Raw genomic sequence first — 19,978 nt, 5'->3', positions numbered from 1 at the left:
CAGAGCTTCACTGACTCCAGTGGGGCTGCACACAGGCACAAGGATCTCTCCACACATTATCTGCCAGAGCCCTTTTCTGCAGAGGAGTTAATGGGACTTCATGTAAGGTGAGCAGACTTGGCTCAGAGTTCTCTTTACTGAAGAACATTGTGGGCTAGATTACGGCATCTACACCACAGTCCTGTGTAGAGGGGGAGCTACATGATTCCAGGACGAGCTGCAGGGAGGTTATTTCTCAAGCAACCACACTCAACTGCAGGGCTTTTTTGTGTGCACAAGTGGATCACAAGCCTGGGGCATATAGCTCCTCTGCTGTGCCAGCTACAAGGACTGGTGTAGAGGGTGAGGCTAAGCCAGAATCCTGCCTCCTCCCTGCTCCCTCTGGTGTCTTGCTCCCCAGAGGGAGGAACAGGGGCGAACACCTCCCCAGCAGCGCAAGGGGGTGAGGTTTTTGTGTGGCTCCCTCATCTGGCACTGTCCCACTCTGGCCCTGTGTGTAGCATGAAGCATGCCTTTCAGAGTTCTCATGGACCACTGTGTAGGGGAGGAGAATGTAGGACAGACAGCAAAATACACAGACTGTCATGTCCTTTCCTTCTGCCTAAAAACGCAAGGAATTTGCTCCATTACCACCTCACAGTGCACGTTGTTTAAACCTAATCCTTCCAGGCCCGAGAGAACAAATGCGACATTTATTCTAGCGTCTGTAAACAAGCCAAAACAAATGTAGCGCAAAGAAGCTAGAAGGGCTATGTTTTATTATTTAATTATGTAGCAATGAAAGATTTAGTTTAAATTTTTTTTTTAAGTTGTAATAATGACCACACTTCCTACTAGAGCTGACCCCTTTCAAAGTTTGGCCTGAAGGATTTGCCTCTATGATTTTAAGTCAGCTACCTCGAATCTTTTTTAGAAGGGTCTCCCTCTACAAGGCGGGGGGAGGAGGGGTGTCTTCCCTCTACAATGGGAGCAAGATGGAAGGGGGTGAAATATTTCACAAAAGAGTTCCTCATGCATTACTGAATAGGAGTCCCTGCTCCGTTAAACAAAATTAAAACCCTCAGAGCAAATTCTGCTCTTAGTTAGACTGGTACAAACCCTAATGGAGTCAATGCGGCTGCATCAGCATAACTGAGAGCACAGACTGGCATCATAGATAGCCTGACAAAACGATAAAACTACCTCGCACTTAGAAAATCCTCTTTGTGATTATCTTGTGATTATTCAAATGTACTAAACTTACCACAAAGCCAATAATTTTTAATATATGATGGCACCATGTTACTGAACTGTTTACGAGTTCAATTTTCTAACATGATTTGAGGATTGTGTTTTTCCAAGCCGTGAATGCCCATAGCTGAACAAACTGGCCCAGATTTGCTCCTGCACTAAGATTTGGTTGGCCTGTTATGACTTCTTGATTCTTTACCCCAATTTGTGCCAGCCCCACTCAGGAAACCATGAGTATGATGTTCAGGAGTGCTGAGTACCTGCTGTTGACTGCAGGTGCTAAGGATGTCTGAAAATCAAGCCCAAGATGTCTGAAACTGAGCATTCAGAAAATAAAGCACCCCCAAATCATCATCCATTATTGAAAATTTTGGTCCAAAATTTAATTTTTTCACAATATTACCTTGTTCCCAATAGAATCTTGATATCCTCATGTGAATGCAGATTTAGACAGAGTGACTATTATTATCCAGCCACTTTATTTCCCAGGTACCTATCATTATGGTATCTAAAACCCAGATAACAGTACAACTAAGCACTCACACAGCACTTCACAAACTGCAACTAATTAATCTTAATAATGCCTCTGTGAGGAGATCCCTGTTTTACATATGGGAAATCTGAGGCATAGAGAAGTGAAGTGACTTGCCCAAGGCCACACAGCACAGCCAGAATCAGAAGTCAGGACTCCTGACCCCAACTCAGGCACTCTGAGACCATGATAATGGGAGTAGCATAAGAACCCGAACAGAACAGGAAAAAGTCCAATGCTCAGTCCACTGTACCACGCTGCTCATTATGGTCCCTGCAGAAATCATGCTCATCTGTCCACATTCGTGTCACCAAATCCTAGCTTGGCGGGGGACAGGGGGCTCTTTAAATCCCAGAAGAACATTGAGCTCATGAATAATGCAGTTACCACACTGTCGCAAATAGATATATAGTGAATTCTAATTGTCACAAGGCACTAAGAGCTGTGATTTCCTTAGTCAGGCATTGTAATTCTCTCATTCATACGGCTTCAGCACCATTAAGGTCTCCTTGACTTCAGCAGATTTGTACTAGTGTAACTGAGAGTGGAGTGGGTCCAAGAGATTTTATTTTGTGGAGCTAGGATTCCCTATTGCACCACCTTCTGTGAGCAAGAACTCTCCATATGCGTAGGTGTTAGCTAGGTTTTGGGCCTCTGTAATGAGCAATAAACGCCCTATTGATTCACTCAGTTAGCTTATGTCATTAGAATGTTGTAGGGAAGAATTCAAAACAGTTGCTATATGACATGGGCAAGAGACTAGTATATTACCTAATGCCTTGTAGCATCAAATACATACTGAGGGTCTGATCCTGCAAGTCTCATACCATTCAATGAGAGTTTTGCCTCAGTGAGATCTGAAAGATCAGGCCCTTAATATATGAAATTACTTAAAGCCCTTGACTGTAAAATGTAAATAAATGTAGCAATAGACATTTGTTTTTCAGGGATGCACCTTTACAAAGGCACAGTGGATCTCAGAATACTTTTGAATCAAACAGAAAAATACCACCCCCTAAAAATAAATATAAAAGAAAATAAAAGTAAACAAAATAAACGTAAACCTGTACCAGAAAAAGGCCTAATGTACTTACCTGTAGCAGTATCAAAACCAGTTCCTGCTCCCATTAAAGTCAATGGCTTAAACGCTGACTTCCATGGAAGCAAGATTGGTGCCAAAAATGTGGGAAGGTAAAAAAAGGCAGGGAAGTGTCTGTCACCTCCATTACAACATCCCTCTTTGCAGATAGAGATATCTAGAGGTCCAGGGTTCTGCCCCTGGACAGGGAGTGGGACCATTTGAAGTGTCTGATGGCTCTATAACCTCCTTTCTTCCCCTACCCCAAGCCACTCAATTGTGAAGGCAGCAATTTTAAAATAAAATGACAGACTGTTCAAACAAAATGAAAGGCCTTCTCCAGCTCAACTGCTCCTGATTTTCAGAAACCTCATCTTCAAATCCCCCTGCCCTGACACTTTGGGAGCTGATTCAGGGCCCAGCTCTAAGTACAAGCAAAGCAAGAAAGAAGCAAGCACTTGGGGTCTTGCTCTTTTCAAAGCTCTACAACCAGGGACAAAGCCTATCTCCTCCTTTAGCAGCATGAGCACACAGAGAGAGAACAGCTCATCACTCACCAGGACCTCTTCTGCTAGGGTAGGGGTGGGCTGCTGGCCGTTTTAATCCGGCCCTCAAGCGCCCACTGGGGAGAGGGGTCTGGGGCTTGCCCTGCTCCGGTGCTCCAGCCAGGGAGCAGGGTCGGGGGCTGCTCCGCATGGCTCCGGAAGCAGCGGCATGTCCCCCTTCTGGCTCCTATGCATAGGGGCAGCCAGGAGGCTCCACGCCGCACGCTGCCCCCACAGCTCCCATTGGTTGGGAACTGCAGCCAATGGGAGCAGCAGGGGCAGTGCCTGCTGACAGGGTAGCACGCAGCAGAGCCTCCTGGCTATGCCTCCATGTAGGAGCCGGAGCGGGGACATGCTGCTGCTTCTGGGAGCCACTTGAGGTAAGCGCCACCCAGAGCCTGCACCCCTGAGCCCCTCCTGCCCTCTGAACCCCTGGATCCCAGCCCGGAGCACCATCCTGCACTCCAAACCCCTCATCCACAGCCCCACCCCAGAGCCTGCACCCCAGCCAGAGCCCTCACCCCCTTCTGCATCCCAACTCCCTGCCCCAGCCCAGAGCCCCCTTCCATACTCTGAACCCCTCATCCCGAGCCCCCTCCTTCACCCCGAACCCCTCATCCCCACCCCAGAACCTGCACCCCAAGCCAGAGTCCTCACCCCCCACCCCAGCCCAGAGCCCCCTCCCACACCATGAACTCCTCATTTCTGGCCCCATCCTGAAGCCCGCACCCCCTCCTGCACCCTAACTCCAATTTCATGAGCATTCATGGCCCACCATACAATTTCTATACCCAGATGTGGCCCTCGGGCCAAAAAGTTTGCCCACCCCTGTGCTAGGGGAACCACAAAAGGGCCAACTCATGACTCAGTTCACCCTTCTCCAGAAGCTTGGGGTCTGGCAAATGAAAAGCTGGCTCTTGGATTTTCTCTGGAGCAGAGAACTCTTGGCAGCAGGAAACATTGATGGAAGCAGAGCTGTATCTCCAGCAGGAAGGAGCAGCGATCTTAGCCCTGATCTACACTACGAGTTTAGGTCGGATTTAGCAGCGTTAGATTGGTTTAGCCCTGCACCCGTCCACACTACGAAGCCATTTTTTCTGACTTTAAGGGCTCTTAAAACCGGTTTCTGTACTCCTCCCCAACGAGTGGATTAGCACTGAAATGGACCTTGCTGGGTCCAATTTGGGGTAGTGTGGACACAATTTGATGGTATTGGCCTCTGGAAACTATCCCAGAGTGCTCCATTGTGACCGCTCTGGACAGCACTCTCAACTCAGATGCACTGGCCAGGTAGACAGGAAAAGCCCCGCAAACTTTTGAATCTCATTTCCTGTTTGGCCAGCGTGGCAAGCTGATCAGCACAGGTGACCATGCAGAGCTCTTCAGCACAGGTGACCATGCAGTCCCAGAATCGCAAAAGAGCTCCAGCATGGACCGAATGGGAGGTACTGGATCTGATCGCTGTATGGGGAGACGAATCTGTGCTATCAGAACTCCGTTCGAAAAGACGAAATGCCAAAATATTTGAAAAAATCTCCAAGGGCATGAAGGACAGAGGCTATAACAGGGACCCGCAGCAGTGCCGTGTGAAACTGAAGGAGCTCAGGGCAAGCCTACGAGGGAACAAGGAAGACGATGATGAGGAGGAGGTTGAAGCACAGCAAGCGGAGAAACCGTTTTCCCCAACAGCCAGGAACTGTTTCTCACCCTGGATCTAGTACCCTCCCAACCCACCGAAGGCGGGCTCCCGGACCTAGAAGGCGGAGAAGCAACCTCTGGTGAGTGTACCTTTGTAAATGTAATACACAGTTTAAAAGCAAGCGTGTTTAATGATTAATTTGCCCTGAAGACTTGGGATGCATTCGCGGCCAGTACAGCTACAGGAAAAGTCTGTTAATGTGTTTGGGGATGGAGCAGAAATCCTCCAGGGACATCTCAATGAAGCTCTCCTGGATGTACTCCCAAAGCTTTTGCAAAAGGTTTCTGGGGAGGGCAGCCTTATTCCATCCTCCATGGTAGGACACTTTACCACGGCAGGCCAGCAGCACGTAGTCCGGAATCATTGCATAACAAAGCCTGGCAGCGTATGGTCCTGGTGTTTGCTGGCATTCAAGCAACATCTGTTCTTTATCTCTCTGTGTTATTCTCAGGAGAGTGATATCATTCATGGTCACCCGGTTGAAATAGTGGAATTTCATTAAGGGGGCATTCAGAGGTGGCCGTTCCTGCTGGGCTGTTTACCTGTGGCTGAACAGAAATCATCCCCGCTATTAGCCACGCAGTGGGAGGAGGGGTAAGCGATCATCCCAGAGAATTGGTTGTGTGTGGGTGTGTGTGTGTGTGGGGGGGGGTGTTAGTTGGGTTTGTGCTGCACGTTAACCTGAAAATCGCAACCCCTCCTTTTCAATGGCCAACCCCTTTTAAAGGGCCAACCCAACAGGTGCTTGGTATGTGAAAGGAGGGCGCTGCTGTTTGAAACCATTCCCACATGTTAGGAAGGTTAAAGAAGCCAAAAGACGGTGGCTTACCATGTCCGCCTGCAAGCCAAATTCTGTTGCCCGCCGGCCCTGCATGTGATCTCTCATCATACCGGCAGGCCCTCGATATAAGAGGCAAAATGTGACCTTGTAAAGAAAGCACACGTGCTATGTAATGTTAACAGCTTGGTTCACCGTGAAAGAATCTACCCATTGTTCTCTAAAATGTCTCTTTTTAAAGACTAATCTCCCTTTTTTCCCTCCCACAGCGCCAAACGTTTCATCACTCCACGTATCATCTCCGTCCCAGAGGCTATCATAGAAGCCCAAAAAAACCGCACTCATGATGAAATGTTCTCTGAGCTCATGCAGGCCTCCCACACTGGAAGAGCCCAGCACAATGCGTTGAGGGAGACAATGTCAGAGTCCAGGAAAGCACAAAATGAACGTGAGGACAGGAGGGACGAGTGAGAGGAGAAGAGGGACGAGCGAGAGGAGAGGTGGCATCAGTGTGATGAGAGGAGGCAGGATGCAAAGCTGAGGCTACTGGAGGATCAAACTGATATGCTCCGGCATATGGTTGAGGTGCAGGAAAGGCAGCAGGAGCAAGACCGCTGCTACAGCCCCTGTGTAACCAACCGCCCTCCTCCCTAAGTTCCATAGTCTCCTCACCCAGACGCCCAAGAACGTGGTGTGGGGGCTTCCGGGCACCCAACCACTCCACCCCAGAGGACTGCCCAAGCATTCAAGGAGTTTTGAAGTGCAGTGTGGCCTTGTACTTCCATCCTCCCCTCCTCCCCCACCCCTCCTGGGCTACCTTGGCAGTTATCCCCCCATTTGTGTGATGAATTAATAAAGAATGCATGAAATCACTTTATTGCCTCTGCAAGCGGTGATCAAAGGGGGGAGGGGAGAGCAGTTGGCTTACAGAGAAGTAGAGTGAACCAAGGGGGCGGGTTTTCACCAAGAAACAAACAGAACTTTCACACCATAGCCTGGTCAGCCATGAAACCGGTTTTCAAAGCTTCTCTGATGCGCAGCATGCCCTACTGTGCTCTTCTAACCGCCCTGGTGTCTGGCTGCATGTAATCAGCGGCCAGGCGAGTTGCCTCAACCTCCCACCCTGCCATAAATGTTTCCCCCTTACTCTCACAGATATTGTGGAGCACATAGCAAGCAGTAATAACGATGTGAATATTGGTTTCACTGAGGTCTAACTGAGTCAGTAAACTGCGCCAGCGCACTTTTAAATGTCCGAATGCACATTCTACCACCATTCTGCACTTGCTCAGCCTATAGTTGAACAGCTCCTGACCACTGTCCAGGGTGCCTGTGTATGGCTTCATGAGCCATGGCATTAAGGGGTAGGCTGAGTCCTCAAGGATAACTATAGGCATTTCAACATCCCCAATGGTTATTTTCTGGTCTGGAAAGTAAGTCCCTTGCTGCAGCCATTCTCACAGACCAGAGTTCCTAAAGATGCAAGCGTCATGTACCTTTCCCAGCCATCCCACGTTGATGTTGGTGAAACGTCCCTTGTGATCCACCAGTGCTTGCAGCACTATTGAAAAGTACCCCTTCCGGTTTATGTACTGGCTGCCTTGGTGGTCCGGTCCCAAGATAGGGATATGCGTTCCATCTATCGCCCCATCACAGCTAGGGAATCCCATTGCAACAAAGCCATCCACTATGACCTGCACATTTCCCAGAGTCACTACCCTTAATAGCAGTAGCTCAGTGATCGCGTTGGCTACTTGCATCACAGCAACCCCCACAGTAGATCTGCCCACTCCAAATTGATTCCCGACTGACCGGTAGCTCTCTGGCGTTACAAGCTTCCAGAGGGCTATCACCACTTGCTTGTGAACTGTGAGGGCTGCTCTCATCTTGGTATTCTGGCACTTCAGGGCAGGGGAAAGCAAGTCACAAAGTTCCATGAAAGTGCCCTTAAGCATACCAAAGTTTCGCAGCCATTGGGAATCATCCCAGAACTGCAACACTATGTGGTCCCACCAGTCTGTGCTTGTTTCCCATGCCCAGAATCAGCATTCCACGGCATGAGCCTGCCCCATTGCCACCAGATGTCCAAATTGCCGGGTCCCGTACTTTGAGAGAAGTCTGTGTCCATGTCCTCATCACTCTCCTCACCACGCTGCCGCCGCCTACTCGCCTGCTTTTGCAGGTTCTGGTTCTGCATATACTGCAGGATAATGCGCGTGGTGTTTAGCATGGTCACAACTGCCGCGGTGATCTGAGCGGGCTCCATGCTTGCCGTGGTATGGCATGAGCGAGAGAGCAGAGTGGCAGTGGAAGCAGCAATGCTGGAGGACAGTGCTGACAGCAATATGGCGCCCGCATGGAAAAAGGTGCGAAACAATTGTCGGCTGTTGCTTTCACGGAGGAAGGGCTAGGCTGGCTGGGAGAGCAGCCTGAGGCAGAATGGCCCCCTCAAGGAGTGAGCTCACAACGCTGGGTTTAAGTAGGCCAAGTCTCAAACCACTGAGCTATCCCTCTGCCAATATTCCAGGCAGGACTGAATCTCCATTAGACAAAACTTAAAGAAGAGAATTGCCTGAGTCACTCCCATTTATATGCAGGCACCCCTGACAGACTTTACAGAGGTCTGCTAGGAGCACCCATGTCCACCCAGGTGCCCTGACCAACCAGACCGAGGCCAGCCAAGAGCACCCAGGAGACAACGAGGACGGCTATTGATCATACTGCACTGTCTGCTGTCACAAGGCAATGAGCTGCTGCTGTGTAGCAATGCAGTGCCACGTCTGCCAGCACCCAGGAGACATACGGTGACGGTGAGCTGAGCGGGCTCCATGCTTGCCATGGTATAGCGTCTGCACGGGTAACCCAGGAAAAAAGGCGCGAAAAAATTGTCTGCCGTTGCTTTCATGAAGGGAGGGAGGAGGGGCCTGACGACAGGTACCCAGAACCACCCGCGACCATGTTTTTGCCCCATCAGGCACTGGGATTTCTACCCAGAATTCAAATGGGCGGCGGAGACAGCGGGAACTGTGCGATAGCTACCCACAGTGCACCGCTCCAGAAGTCGACGCTAGCCTCGGTAATGTGGACACACTCTGCCGACTTAATGGTCTTAAGTAGGGGGGGGACACACAACCGACTGTGTAAAATCGCTTTCTAAAAATTCGACTTCTATAAATTCGACCTAATTTCTTAGTGTAGACAGACCCTGCGCAGAAGCCACAACGTCGGAATCCCAGCTTCCGAGACCCCAAAGCTCGAGGCACGTTTGGATCTGGGCTTTTGATGTGGCCCAGTACAAACACGGGGGCTATTTGCAAACTTCTGGCCCAACCCCAGGCGCAGAGGTGGGCCATAACAGGTTGGAGGGTGTTCAGATTCGGGGTCTTGGCTTGGGAGAAGCCCAGGAGACAAAGGAGACGGTTGGGGGCGGGGCCCAACGTGAGGCCCCCATCCCTGACCGCTGGAGCGTGTGAAATCCAGCCCCCGCTCTCCCTCAGGAGCTGAACCAAGCGCCCCTTCTCCAGGGGGGCCTCATCCTAGGCAGGAGGCCCCCGGGAGCCCGGCGCTGGCTCTCAGCTGCTCGCCTGCCCTTCCCAGCTCGCCGCACGGCCCCCGGCCCCCTCCCGACTCTCTGCGTCAAGAGCCAGGCGAGTGGAACAAGCTGCAACAACCCCGCCGAGTCCCCACCCGGCCCCTGCCCTCGGGCTGCCCCACGGCCGGGGCAGGGCTTTATATGCCGCCTGCCGCCGCCGCTGCCACTTCCCCTGCTGCGGCACCAGCCCGCCTGGCTGCACGCGGGCCGGCGGGCTTTGCTCCGGGTCCAGCGCCGAGCCCCCGCCCCCTCCCTCGGCCGGGTCAGCCCTGCGCGGAGCTGCGGCCCGCGCCCGCCCCCCTTCCCGCTCCGGCCCCGCACCGGCCGCCTGCGCCTTCACAACTGCACCGATTCAACAAGATGGCGGGATCGGTGGCGAAGAGGGACGCGCTGGTAAGTGGCCCGTTTCCTGCCTGCTGCGGGGGGGGCCCTGCCCTGCCCTGCTCCGCTCCGGGGGCCATGCAGCGCCCCCACCCCTGGGACGGAGCCGCTGGGCGCCCAGCGCCGCTCGGGACGCCGGCCGCCGTGTCTCCGGCATACCTGTGAGCAGCGCCCGCCGCGGCGGCAGCAGCAGCAGCCCCCCCGCCCGTGAGCCGGCCAGGCTGGCTGCGGCTTAGGCGTGTGTTGTGGTCAGGGCGGATGCGGTGGCTGGGCTGGAGGGCTGAATGGGGGGAGGTAACCCATCCCCTTGTGTGGCTCTCTTTCCCCTCTCCCCCATCTCTCCAGAGGGACGATCCTGGGGTGCGTGTGAATGCTCCTGCATGCAGCTGGGCATTGGTAGGGGCGAGGAGCGGGGTCGGGGGACACACTGTGTGCATAGCTAAATATTGCCTGGGCTCGACATCTGGCTTTTGAATTTGAGCCTGAGCACTTGCTGGGAATTTAAGAGAAGCACCCTCGGAGAGCAGGAAACACCCTTTGTTTTGCAAAGGAGTTCGGAATATGGACCATATTGAGGAGGTGACTTGAAATTAAATTGGCAAGCTGCAGAGAGACTTTCCCAAGCTGTTGTTTGCTGCAGACCGTCCCAGTCACAGGCAGGCTCAGTAATAAACGCACAGAAGGAGCAGTGATTTCTCTGTCTCAGTGTGTGTTTGTTTCCTCTTTAGAAAATAGAGGACGGACATTTAAACAACTCGTTGGGATCTCCAGTGCAAGCAGATGTGTATTTTCCACGGCTGGTAAATTGTTTTGACTTGCTACCCTTCCCTTTTCTATAATTGTGCTTGTGGTCTGGATTTGGCCCAGTCTGTTTCCAGCTTGAGGGTTCCTCCCTCTGATTCCCAGCTGTTCTTTTCCAGATCGTCCCATTTTGTGGACACATCAAAGGAGGAATGAGGCCAGGAAAGAAGGTCTTAGTTATGGGCATGGTGGATCTCAACCCTGAGAGGTAATAACACAGAGGCAGAGCTTGCTTCTGGTTGGCAGGGCTGCTCCAGTCCTGTCTGCATTTTCCCAATGAAGAGCTCCAAGAAAGTACTACATTCCCATGATGAGAATTTGCCCAAAAAACATCCATCATTTCTGAAGACAGCTATTTTTATCAGAGATTATAGAGTGCTGATTTCTCCTTTGACCCATAGAGGGGGCATTTCTTAAAAGGATCGTTTTGTTTCCCAACATTTTAAAGGAGGACACAATTTAGAGAATAATATAGGAGCACAGTGTATATTGTGTCATGGTCCCTTTCTCAACTTTGGGGACTAGCCATTTCCCGTTACAAATTCAGATAGGCTTGTTGAATAAGCGTAGAAATCAGGCGTGCTGCTGCATTTTGGATTTGTTTGCTTCTTTCTTGGCGAGTGAGAGCCATTTTATTCCTATTTCAGCTTTGACATCAGTCTGACATGTGGGGAATCAGAAGATCCTCCTGCAGATGTAGCCATTGAACTGAAAGCTGTATTTACAGACAAACAGTTCCTCAGAAACTCTTGTGTATCTGGTGAATGGGGCGAAGAACAATCATCGATTCCTTACTTTCCATTTATTCCAGACCAGCCATTTAGGGTGAGTACCACCAGCCGAAGAGTATACATCATATTTGACAAGGTGTTACTTGATGTGATCGTGCAAAACATTTTTGTGTGCATGTTCAGAAATCACATTAAGGTACAAGAATTTCTTCTGTTACGGTAACAACTAACAGACCTAAAGGCATTAAAGTATTGATCAGCTGTTGTGTGTTTTCATGCATATGCTCATACTTGCAGCTGTAGAATATTTTCCCAAATAGGCTGTAAAATCATAGTGGACATAGTGTTTGTAATTTTTATAGTTAAAGAGGGCTTTATTCAGCCTTGGTGTAACTGTTTGTCCCCAGTGGAGTTACGCCAGGGTTGATTTTGGCCCATTGTGTTAATAGATTAAAATATATATAAAAATATATATATATATCATTAGTAATTCTGTACCCTGGAGTTAAAAAAAATCTTATACAATGTAAAGATGTAGCAGTTTGAACAATCCTGCACTGGCAGGGAGATGGACTGGATTGACCTAATATACTTTCCCATTTCTAATTTTTATGATTATATGAAGACATCTTTGCTAATCGTGGCCAACAAACAATGCCTCTGCACAGGGCCTTGCTCTCAGCAACCTCAAAGTGCACAGAGAAGAAAGGCAGGCAGGCTGCCTTCTCCATGCAGCTAATCCAGAAAAGGCCTCGCTCCTCTCCCTAGTAATAAAGCCTGTCTGACCCCCAAAACAAATGCCAACTCTGACCAACTGCCAAACCATCCTGCCCCAAGATAATCGTCCTCCAACCCAAAAAGCTAACAGTCTTCCACACGGGGTAGATTATGGAAGCATGCTTCAGGCACTGTCTGTCTGATTTTGCACAAGGCCCCAGAAAGCCTGTGGGTGCTTTATTTGCTCCTGTTAAGCTTTAAAAATCCTGATTAGACACAGATCCCTGGAGATTCTCCAGATATGGATGGCCAGGATCATATGGACCTACTCTGTGCCCCCAGCAATCTCACATCCCTGCTTCCTGGCAGTATGGCTCCATGACTCCCTCTGACTGCAGCTAGATTAGGGATTCCCTTAAATGTGAGTAATCACCATGGACAATGCTGTGCAGAACAGATGATTCAGCACTAGGCTACATCACTTTTTTCAAGGTGTCTCCATAGGGCAGTAGGGGGAGATGATGTGCATCCTTCCCTGACCCCAGGCACACCCAGTACGGTACTATCCCTTACCTGCTCCAGCTTAACCAGTCCCTAATCTCTTCCCCTCTCATGAATTTCAACACCCAGAGAATCCTTTGAAGGGAAGGGTAGTGCTGTGGAAGCAACTACCCTTCTTATTAGGGTGACCAGATGTCCCGATTTTTGGGTCTTTTTCTTATATAGGCTCCTATTACCCCCCACCCCTACCCTGATTTTTTACATTTGCTGTCTGGTCATCCTACTTCTTATTCTGCACAGGAGGGAGTAGAAATCCACACGTGACCCTGGAGGCATGATCTATCCCTCTGTAATTACATGTTACTTAGCATATGGGGCCTGTTTTTGCCATTATTCCAAACTGGGAATTCCCATTGAAGTCAGTGGAACTTTTGTGTGCAGAACAATAGGACTGGGATCCAATATGCTTCTGACTGTACTACTGTACATCTAGAGTAACCTCAGTGATCTCTGTGAAGTAACTCCAGATGTATGAGAGTAATGGAAAGCAGACTTTGGCCACGATACCCTCACTGGTACATGGTGTTTCAGTAATAAAATGGCCAACAGTTATGTAAAGAATAACTGAGTGACATTTGTGCCCTGGGAAATGAAGCACTCCAGTTACACTGTGAACCTGGTTCATCATTTTTATTTTTTACAGGTTGAAATACTTTGTGAGCACCCACGTTTTAGAGTATTTGTGGATGGACATCAGCTTTTTGATTTTTACCATCGTATTGAAACGCTGTCAGCAATTGACACAATAAAGATAAATGGAGATCTTCGTCTTACTAAACTTGGCTGACCTAGTGAAAACTGTAGATTCCAAACTGGCTCAGGTGAATCTTCTATCTGGAAGATCAATGACAGCTGAGTTTGGACACAACTATTATAGGCAAGCTTCACTGTTTCTTTCCTGTGTCCAGTAAAGAATATGTTGATGAATTGAACTGATATTTATCCTACTGAAGAAAGCTGTTGATTTATAGACACTGAGCCATTTTTCTTCAAACAGACTAGCCCCTCCATGCAAGATAATCAAATTAGAATGGATTCAGAAAGATTTACAGTCTTGTCATAAGTTGTAGCAGCTATTAACCTTCTCAGAGAAAGGCAATTTCTGAAACAAGCGCTAAAGCCAGCTATTGATCAGCGATTTAAAAAAAAAATTTTGTTTTGCAAATAGTTTCTGCACTGAAGTGGATTAGTGTAGCACAAAACAGGGCCTAATGCTGACGTCCTTATCCAGGGCCTGATCCTGTCTCTATTTAAATCAATGGCAAAACTCCCATTGACTTCAGTGAGTCATGACTCATGATCAAACTTTCAGTCCTTTAGTTGAGCACAATTCTCATTGATTTCTGTGAGTTTTGCCAAAGAAGAGGGCAGATCCTCAGCTGATGTAAATCAGCATAGTTCTATTAACTTCAGTGGAATTAGGTTGATTTATGCCAGAGGAAGAGTTGGCCCACGGACTGTGCAAAAACTGAGTAAGGGCTTCAGGATTTGGCTTGTATATTTTAGTCAGGGTATTTGCATAGAATGTAGATTGTTACAAGTTTTTGCACAAATGAATGTTAATACAGTTTTTGACGCTTACCCGTAGTTTGTTTATTTATACTCATCTCTGTATGTATTCTTAGTAAAAATGAACAATTTTACTGATAATTAAGAACAGCAAAGTATAAGTATTTTGAATGTACAAATGTCTTAGATTCTTTGGGTAAACTTGACATATCATTATTGAAGCACTACAAGTGTCTTGCTGAACGGTCGGTTACATTCTAATTGTCCCCTGTAGACCCAGAAAGGTAGGGGGTCTGCTCGTGTATTCACTATAGACTGTTTTTCAGGACTTTATAACTTTGCTGTAAATGTTAAGTCTGAGCTAAAGCAGTTTTTTAAAAAAAAAATCTTTATATAGAAGGTTTGTAGGTTTAGTTGTGCTTTTTGGATCTTAGCCTGCAGAATTTAATTCTGTTTCCATCAGTTCATAATGGCACTAGTCTTTTGGGGGTAAGTGGGAAATTCTCTGCGCGCATCGAAGGGCAGAATTTGATCTTTGGTATTAAAATTTAAAATAGTGTGTGGACAGCCAAGTTATTAGCACTTGAAAATCAGCTACTGCACTTGAATAAGTTTTCCAAATAGCTTTTTAAGTAATAGGTGTAGCTCTCTAAACACTGTAACTGCTCTACACTACGGATGAACACAGTAACTTTTCATAGTTTCTTTAGGACTTCATACACTTTTCCTTGGATGTACACAATGGACTACAACAAGTCTTTTTGAGATGTTCTAGTCTGTGAAATAAACATTTATTTAGACAATTTATAAAACATGTATTATAGGGACTTTTTTAAGACATGTATTTTGGAGCCTTTTTTGTAGCACAACATAAAACAAAAAAAAAAAAAGGAAGAATAATCTCTGAACTATGTTAAACTTATGATAAAGATCTGGTTTAAGCCAACCAAAACTGAAACATCCAGAGTGAGGATAGAACACCAATTGTCAATCAGTTCATTTTGCCCTCCCTTTGAGCTAATCTGGCCCTGAATCAGGAAGCCTTAGACAGTGAGCCAAAATTCCAATTATGGCCCTGATCTAACTCTTATTAAAGTCAGTGGGAGTCTTTCTGTTGACTTCAGTGGCCTTCGGATGAGACTCCATATGAGCTAAAAACATAGAGGCCTGATTCGTATCTCACTTACGCTAATGTAAATGAAAAGTAACTCTGTTAAAGTCTGGAGTTTTGCTGGTGCAAGTGAGATCAGGATTGCGCCCCTAGCCATACAGTACAAATTAAAGATGGAGTTTTAGCCTTATCTTTGAATTTGTGATTTCTCCTCTCCCCCGCCCTCCCCCCATTTAAACCAGCCCAAATATTATTTTCAGATGACTTTTTTCTGGTGTGTGACTTTATATGTAAAATGGACTCTGTTTGTATTGCAGGTTGATTCTTGATATGAAATGTTCCTGTCTTGCTTTGTTTTTATCAGTTTTACACAGATACATAAGTAATGAAATGACTGTGTCATTTTCAAATATGTTAAGAATGCTGGCCGTGTTTCAATACAAAAATATATTCTTAAAAATAAAATACTAGGAAAAGAAGCTTTTACATGAAACCTCTGGATTATTCTCCAGCTTTGAAACTGTTTATAGTTGCAAGGCAGATGCAGGTAGAAGATGAATTATGCTTAGGAAGATACATTAGTAGCCAACTGGTCCAGCATCTTCTCAACCTTGAATGTTTAGGGGCAGGCTCTCTGGGGTGGTGCTGCTACTTTGTGCCATATCACCAGCAGAATCCAGTCAGAATGCTCGTGTACCTGGCCCAAGGAGGCTATCACCAAAGAAAGAACAATCCTCTGATAGCACCTCCACTGGCTCTGGGCTCTTATGCCACTTCCCGTCCCCACTGTTTGTATAGCTGGGGACAAGAGGCTTGGTTGGGCTGCCGCTATGCTAAGCTGATCTCTCACTGCGTTTTCTGCCCCTTGGGACTGTTTGCAGCTGGTATAAGTTAGAGCAGCCCCCAGTCTGCTGTAACCCAGCACTAGCCCTGTACAGACCAGCAGCAGGACCAGAGAGTGCAAAGCACATGCCCATGACAGGTGCTCTGTGTGGATCAAAAGACTCCATGATGTGGCCCATCCAACTCTCCCACCCTTATATGGCTCTTAGTGCTATACCAGTCCCTTATAAGCTACTGTTTTATGGCTCTCAACTGCATTCAAGTCCCTCTTTACAACATATTATACTTTTCTGTCCCAGGAAAAGGCTAGTAGGGCCTGATTCCAGTCTTGCCTAATATAATTCCATTGACTTCTATGGCTAGCCTCTTGATTTACACTGGTACGAGATTAGAAGCAGGCCCAGAGAGACGGAAGATCATAAACACATTTATAGTATGTTTGGACTTAACTTAGCATAAAGATCTGCAGCCTTTAATGCTGAGGAAACCTGCCAGGAAGTCCCAGTTATGGCTTCCATCCCCATTAGTCTCTTTGGTAGATACTTGGAAGCCTTTTCATTTTTTGCATTGGTCAGTTCCAGGCTATAAAGAATCAAACAAGACTGGAGATGGCATGTAAGTAAGCGCCAGATTCTGATTTACTGGAGACTGGATTTATACAAGCTAACTCCATTGAGGAGCTACTCTTAACTAATTGATGTGTGGAATCAGTCAGACAAGAATCAGGCCCTACATGTTTCTGTTCAGTAAGCTTTAGAACCAAATACATCACCAGGCCCTTATGTGACTTAATAGGAAAATGCAGAGTATTCATTAGAGATGGGACTATGCTGCAAAGCTTGGGTCTGGATGAAAGCCAGTCTGAATAAAGCCCCGAGTGATAAAATACCAATAGGAGTAGATGCTATCCTCTTAACTAGTATAGCTTTAAAATCCACACTGTTACGTTTGGAATTGGCAGTGATAAAACACAACCTGATTTCATTACTGAGAATGAGAATGTTGCCTACTCAGAAACAGCCTTGAAATACTTCAGCATTATGTAGAGATAGTGTTTCTCTGAAAATACTTCACGGAAATGCTTTTTCTTGGCTAAGTTGCGTAAAATGTTACAGTGTGTCTTCTAATGTTTCTATGTCACAGTTAAAGATATTTGCACTAAACTAGAAGAACGGTTTGTACTAAATATTCTCGCGTTGTGTAAGTGAACCTCCAAATTATGTGTGAGATGTTGAATTTCCTCTCGTTTCCATGACCAGCTTGTAAAAATATGCGGTGTCACGAAACCAATTCACTGTAAAGTCTGCTTGAAGCAAACGTCTTGCTTGAGGGCTGTTTTGAACATACTGCATGTGGCATGAGCGAGAGCCTGATTCACCATTCTGCTATGCCAGTTTGATGCCGTTGTAATGCCACTGAGCTCAATGAAGCTGGTGCATCCGAATGGAGAGGCAGGCCCGGAGATTTTTGTTGGTTACTCTTAATGTGTAGGAGCGGGGTTGAGATTTTATCTTCCATTATTTAAAATTGTGCACAAGGAGGAAATGAGAACCATGGGGCCATCACACTGGCTTTCTAGTAACACAGTGGTAGCACGCTGTATTGCAATGCTAATGGAGTGTAAGCTCAAAGGCAGAGTTCAAGTTCTGTACCACAGCCTGCCAAAGCATAAGAGAGTGAGTTAAGCTGAGTTTTCTGAGAAGGTATGTTTGAAGGACATGCGCAAATGTCCCTGAGGCTAGTTTTAGAATGTGTTAAGTTTGGAAGACCTGACCTTACTTAAATTCCTAGCTTCCTTGTTTGAAACAGGGACTGAGGGTAAATAAGAAGATAACTTAGGGAAAAAAAGCATGGTAGCCATTCTAGTGCAGTAGTCTGTAATGCTGACAGTCATATGGTACATTTGACATGGGCCTGTAGCTGCTCCTTGCATGGGCCTCCCATTGAAATCCATGGGAGCGCCATGTGCCAAATGGCTCCAGAAGCAGACCCATAGTGCACGGTACCTTGATCACTTAGGTCAGTGACACTGACTTTTCTATATCGAGAACTGCAGCACCATGGGCCCTGAGTCTGCTCGCACTTAGGTGGAAATCAAGAGGAATTTTCCTGAAATCAATGGTATTTCACCAGTGTAAGTCACATCAGAATTCAGCTGATGGTGATTACAGGCCAAATTCTGACCTTGGATACCTATGCTCAGCTCCTGAAAATATATGAACTAGATCCTCAGCTGGTATATGTAGGCATGACTTCAGTGGAGCTTCACCAATTACACCAGCTGAGGATCTGGCCCTATAGGTCAATTTGCGTACACACATCCCAAGGCAGAATCTGGGTATCCCTTCCCCTGCCGCTTTCTAAAGAGTGCAAACAAATATTTCAAACTCTAATTTCTTAAGATAAACTGAACTCTAGCAATGAATTCCCTGCTTTTTGCAGAAAAACGAAAGATTACTCCTTGGTGAGAGGTGTATATTTTTCTGTTTGATTAAACTGTTTTCAGCTATGTGTTTGAAACTTGAGCTGTGCCATTTGTGTGATGTGTTAAAGAAAAAGGTCCAGATTCTGATCTCAGCTACACAATTAATTAGAAAAGTTGTATCTGCGTTCATAACTAGGGCCAACCCAAATGGGGGAAAAATGAGCTGTACGCACTTTTTGTCTTGCTTTGATACACCCTCTCGGCTCCTCCCAGCAACCAGTGACTTGTATGAAAAATACAATTAGTGTAACTAGGGATTGCCTGCTGTATGATGATCAGCACTGTGTGCAACATCAAAATAATCAATGCCCACATAACTACACATCTTCCCTAGTTTCTATTGCTAGACCTATTGGATCTGTCTGTTAGCATAGAGCTGTATCCTCTTCCTTTTGAGGTCAATGACAAAATTCTCTTTGACCTGAGTGGGAGTAGGTCCATAGGAATGAGGATATTTCTATCTTCTACACCCCGGTCCTATTATTCTGACCTGAAACATACAAAGTTTGAGCATCAGTTTATAGGTGTATTTTATTCTTCTAAATTTACTTTGAAGTATGAGATGGGGAATATTTCTTGCCTGCCGTATGTATTTGAATAGAACCATTAGAAAGCACAGCCTTTCCGTTCTGCAGTAATGCTGGTTTGGAGGTGAGCACAGTGGAGAGCTTCACGTAAGTTACATTCTGATTTTAAAAAGGGGTATGCATGATTTGATCTGGCAATAATAATATGTATTGTTCACCACAAATCTATTTTTATGTTGTGCCAATTTGATAATGAACTTTTAATAAGAATAAAATATGAAACCATTAATTGGTGGTGTCATTTACCTGGATGCTTTATTCTAATTACACAGCCTCTTCATTTCTTTCAAACGTCATCCTCTGAATATTTTCTAGATTCTTCCCCTACTAAAACAGCAGTGTGGGGCTCCAGACTGCAGCTTTGATAGCTGCTTGGGTGAAACAACTTTTCAGTTCAAATGCACCATCCTGGACAGTCAGGTCACATTCTTAAGGGCAAATCTTACTTGCCTTACTCATGCAAAATTCCCATTGACATCAAGTAATGTAAGATGAGCATGACTCAGCTCTTAATGCCAGGACAGCAGGGTTTCTATATGGATGTTTGGCTGTAAGATTTAGGGGGCTGAGTCTCTAAAGCATCACCCAAATGAGCAGTCCTTACTCACACATGTAGTCCTGTGGACTTCAGTGGGAATACTTTCATGCATAAGGATTACTTTTGTGAGTAAAGCCTGCAGGATCGACACCTGGGTCTATGCCAGAGAAGTAACCCTACAATATTTCAACTTTTGACATGAGTGATGCTGATTAAAAGCTTGATTCAGTGCCCCCTGAACTCAATTGGGAGTCTTCATA

At 46.7% G+C, this 19,978-nt stretch overlaps 1 protein-coding gene and 1 long non-coding RNA gene across 2 annotated transcripts; one reads left to right on the top strand and one right to left on the bottom strand.

Annotated features, from left to right (window-relative positions):
* Positions 1-5,211: 5,211 nt before the first annotated feature.
* LOC311517429 lies at positions 5,212-10,178 on the bottom strand. The gene is made up of 3 exons (XR_014710693.1): positions 9,995-10,178; positions 5,914-6,009; positions 5,212-5,632 (listed from the first exon to the last, which is right to left on the bottom strand). It is a non-coding gene; the product is annotated as an uncharacterized lncRNA (long non-coding RNA).
* On the top strand, positions 9,516-19,409 carry LGALSL (galectin like). Its single transcript, XM_084622276.1, has 5 exons — positions 9,516-9,847; positions 10,564-10,635; positions 10,756-10,844; positions 11,284-11,461; positions 13,289-19,409. The coding sequence occupies exons 1-5, from the start codon at positions 9,596-9,598 to the stop codon at positions 13,430-13,432; spliced, it is 735 nt and encodes a 244-aa protein (XP_084478402.1). The 5' UTR covers positions 9,516-9,595; the 3' UTR covers positions 13,433-19,409.
* Positions 19,410-19,978: the final 569 nt, after the last annotated feature.

The sequence above is a fragment of the Lepidochelys olivacea genome, assembly GCF_965140295.1.
Source record: "Lepidochelys olivacea isolate rLepOli2 genome assembly, chromosome: 3".
NCBI classification, from domain to species: Eukaryota; Metazoa; Chordata; order Testudines; family Cheloniidae; genus Lepidochelys; species Lepidochelys olivacea.
This window is presented reverse-complemented; position numbering and strand designations above follow the sequence as displayed.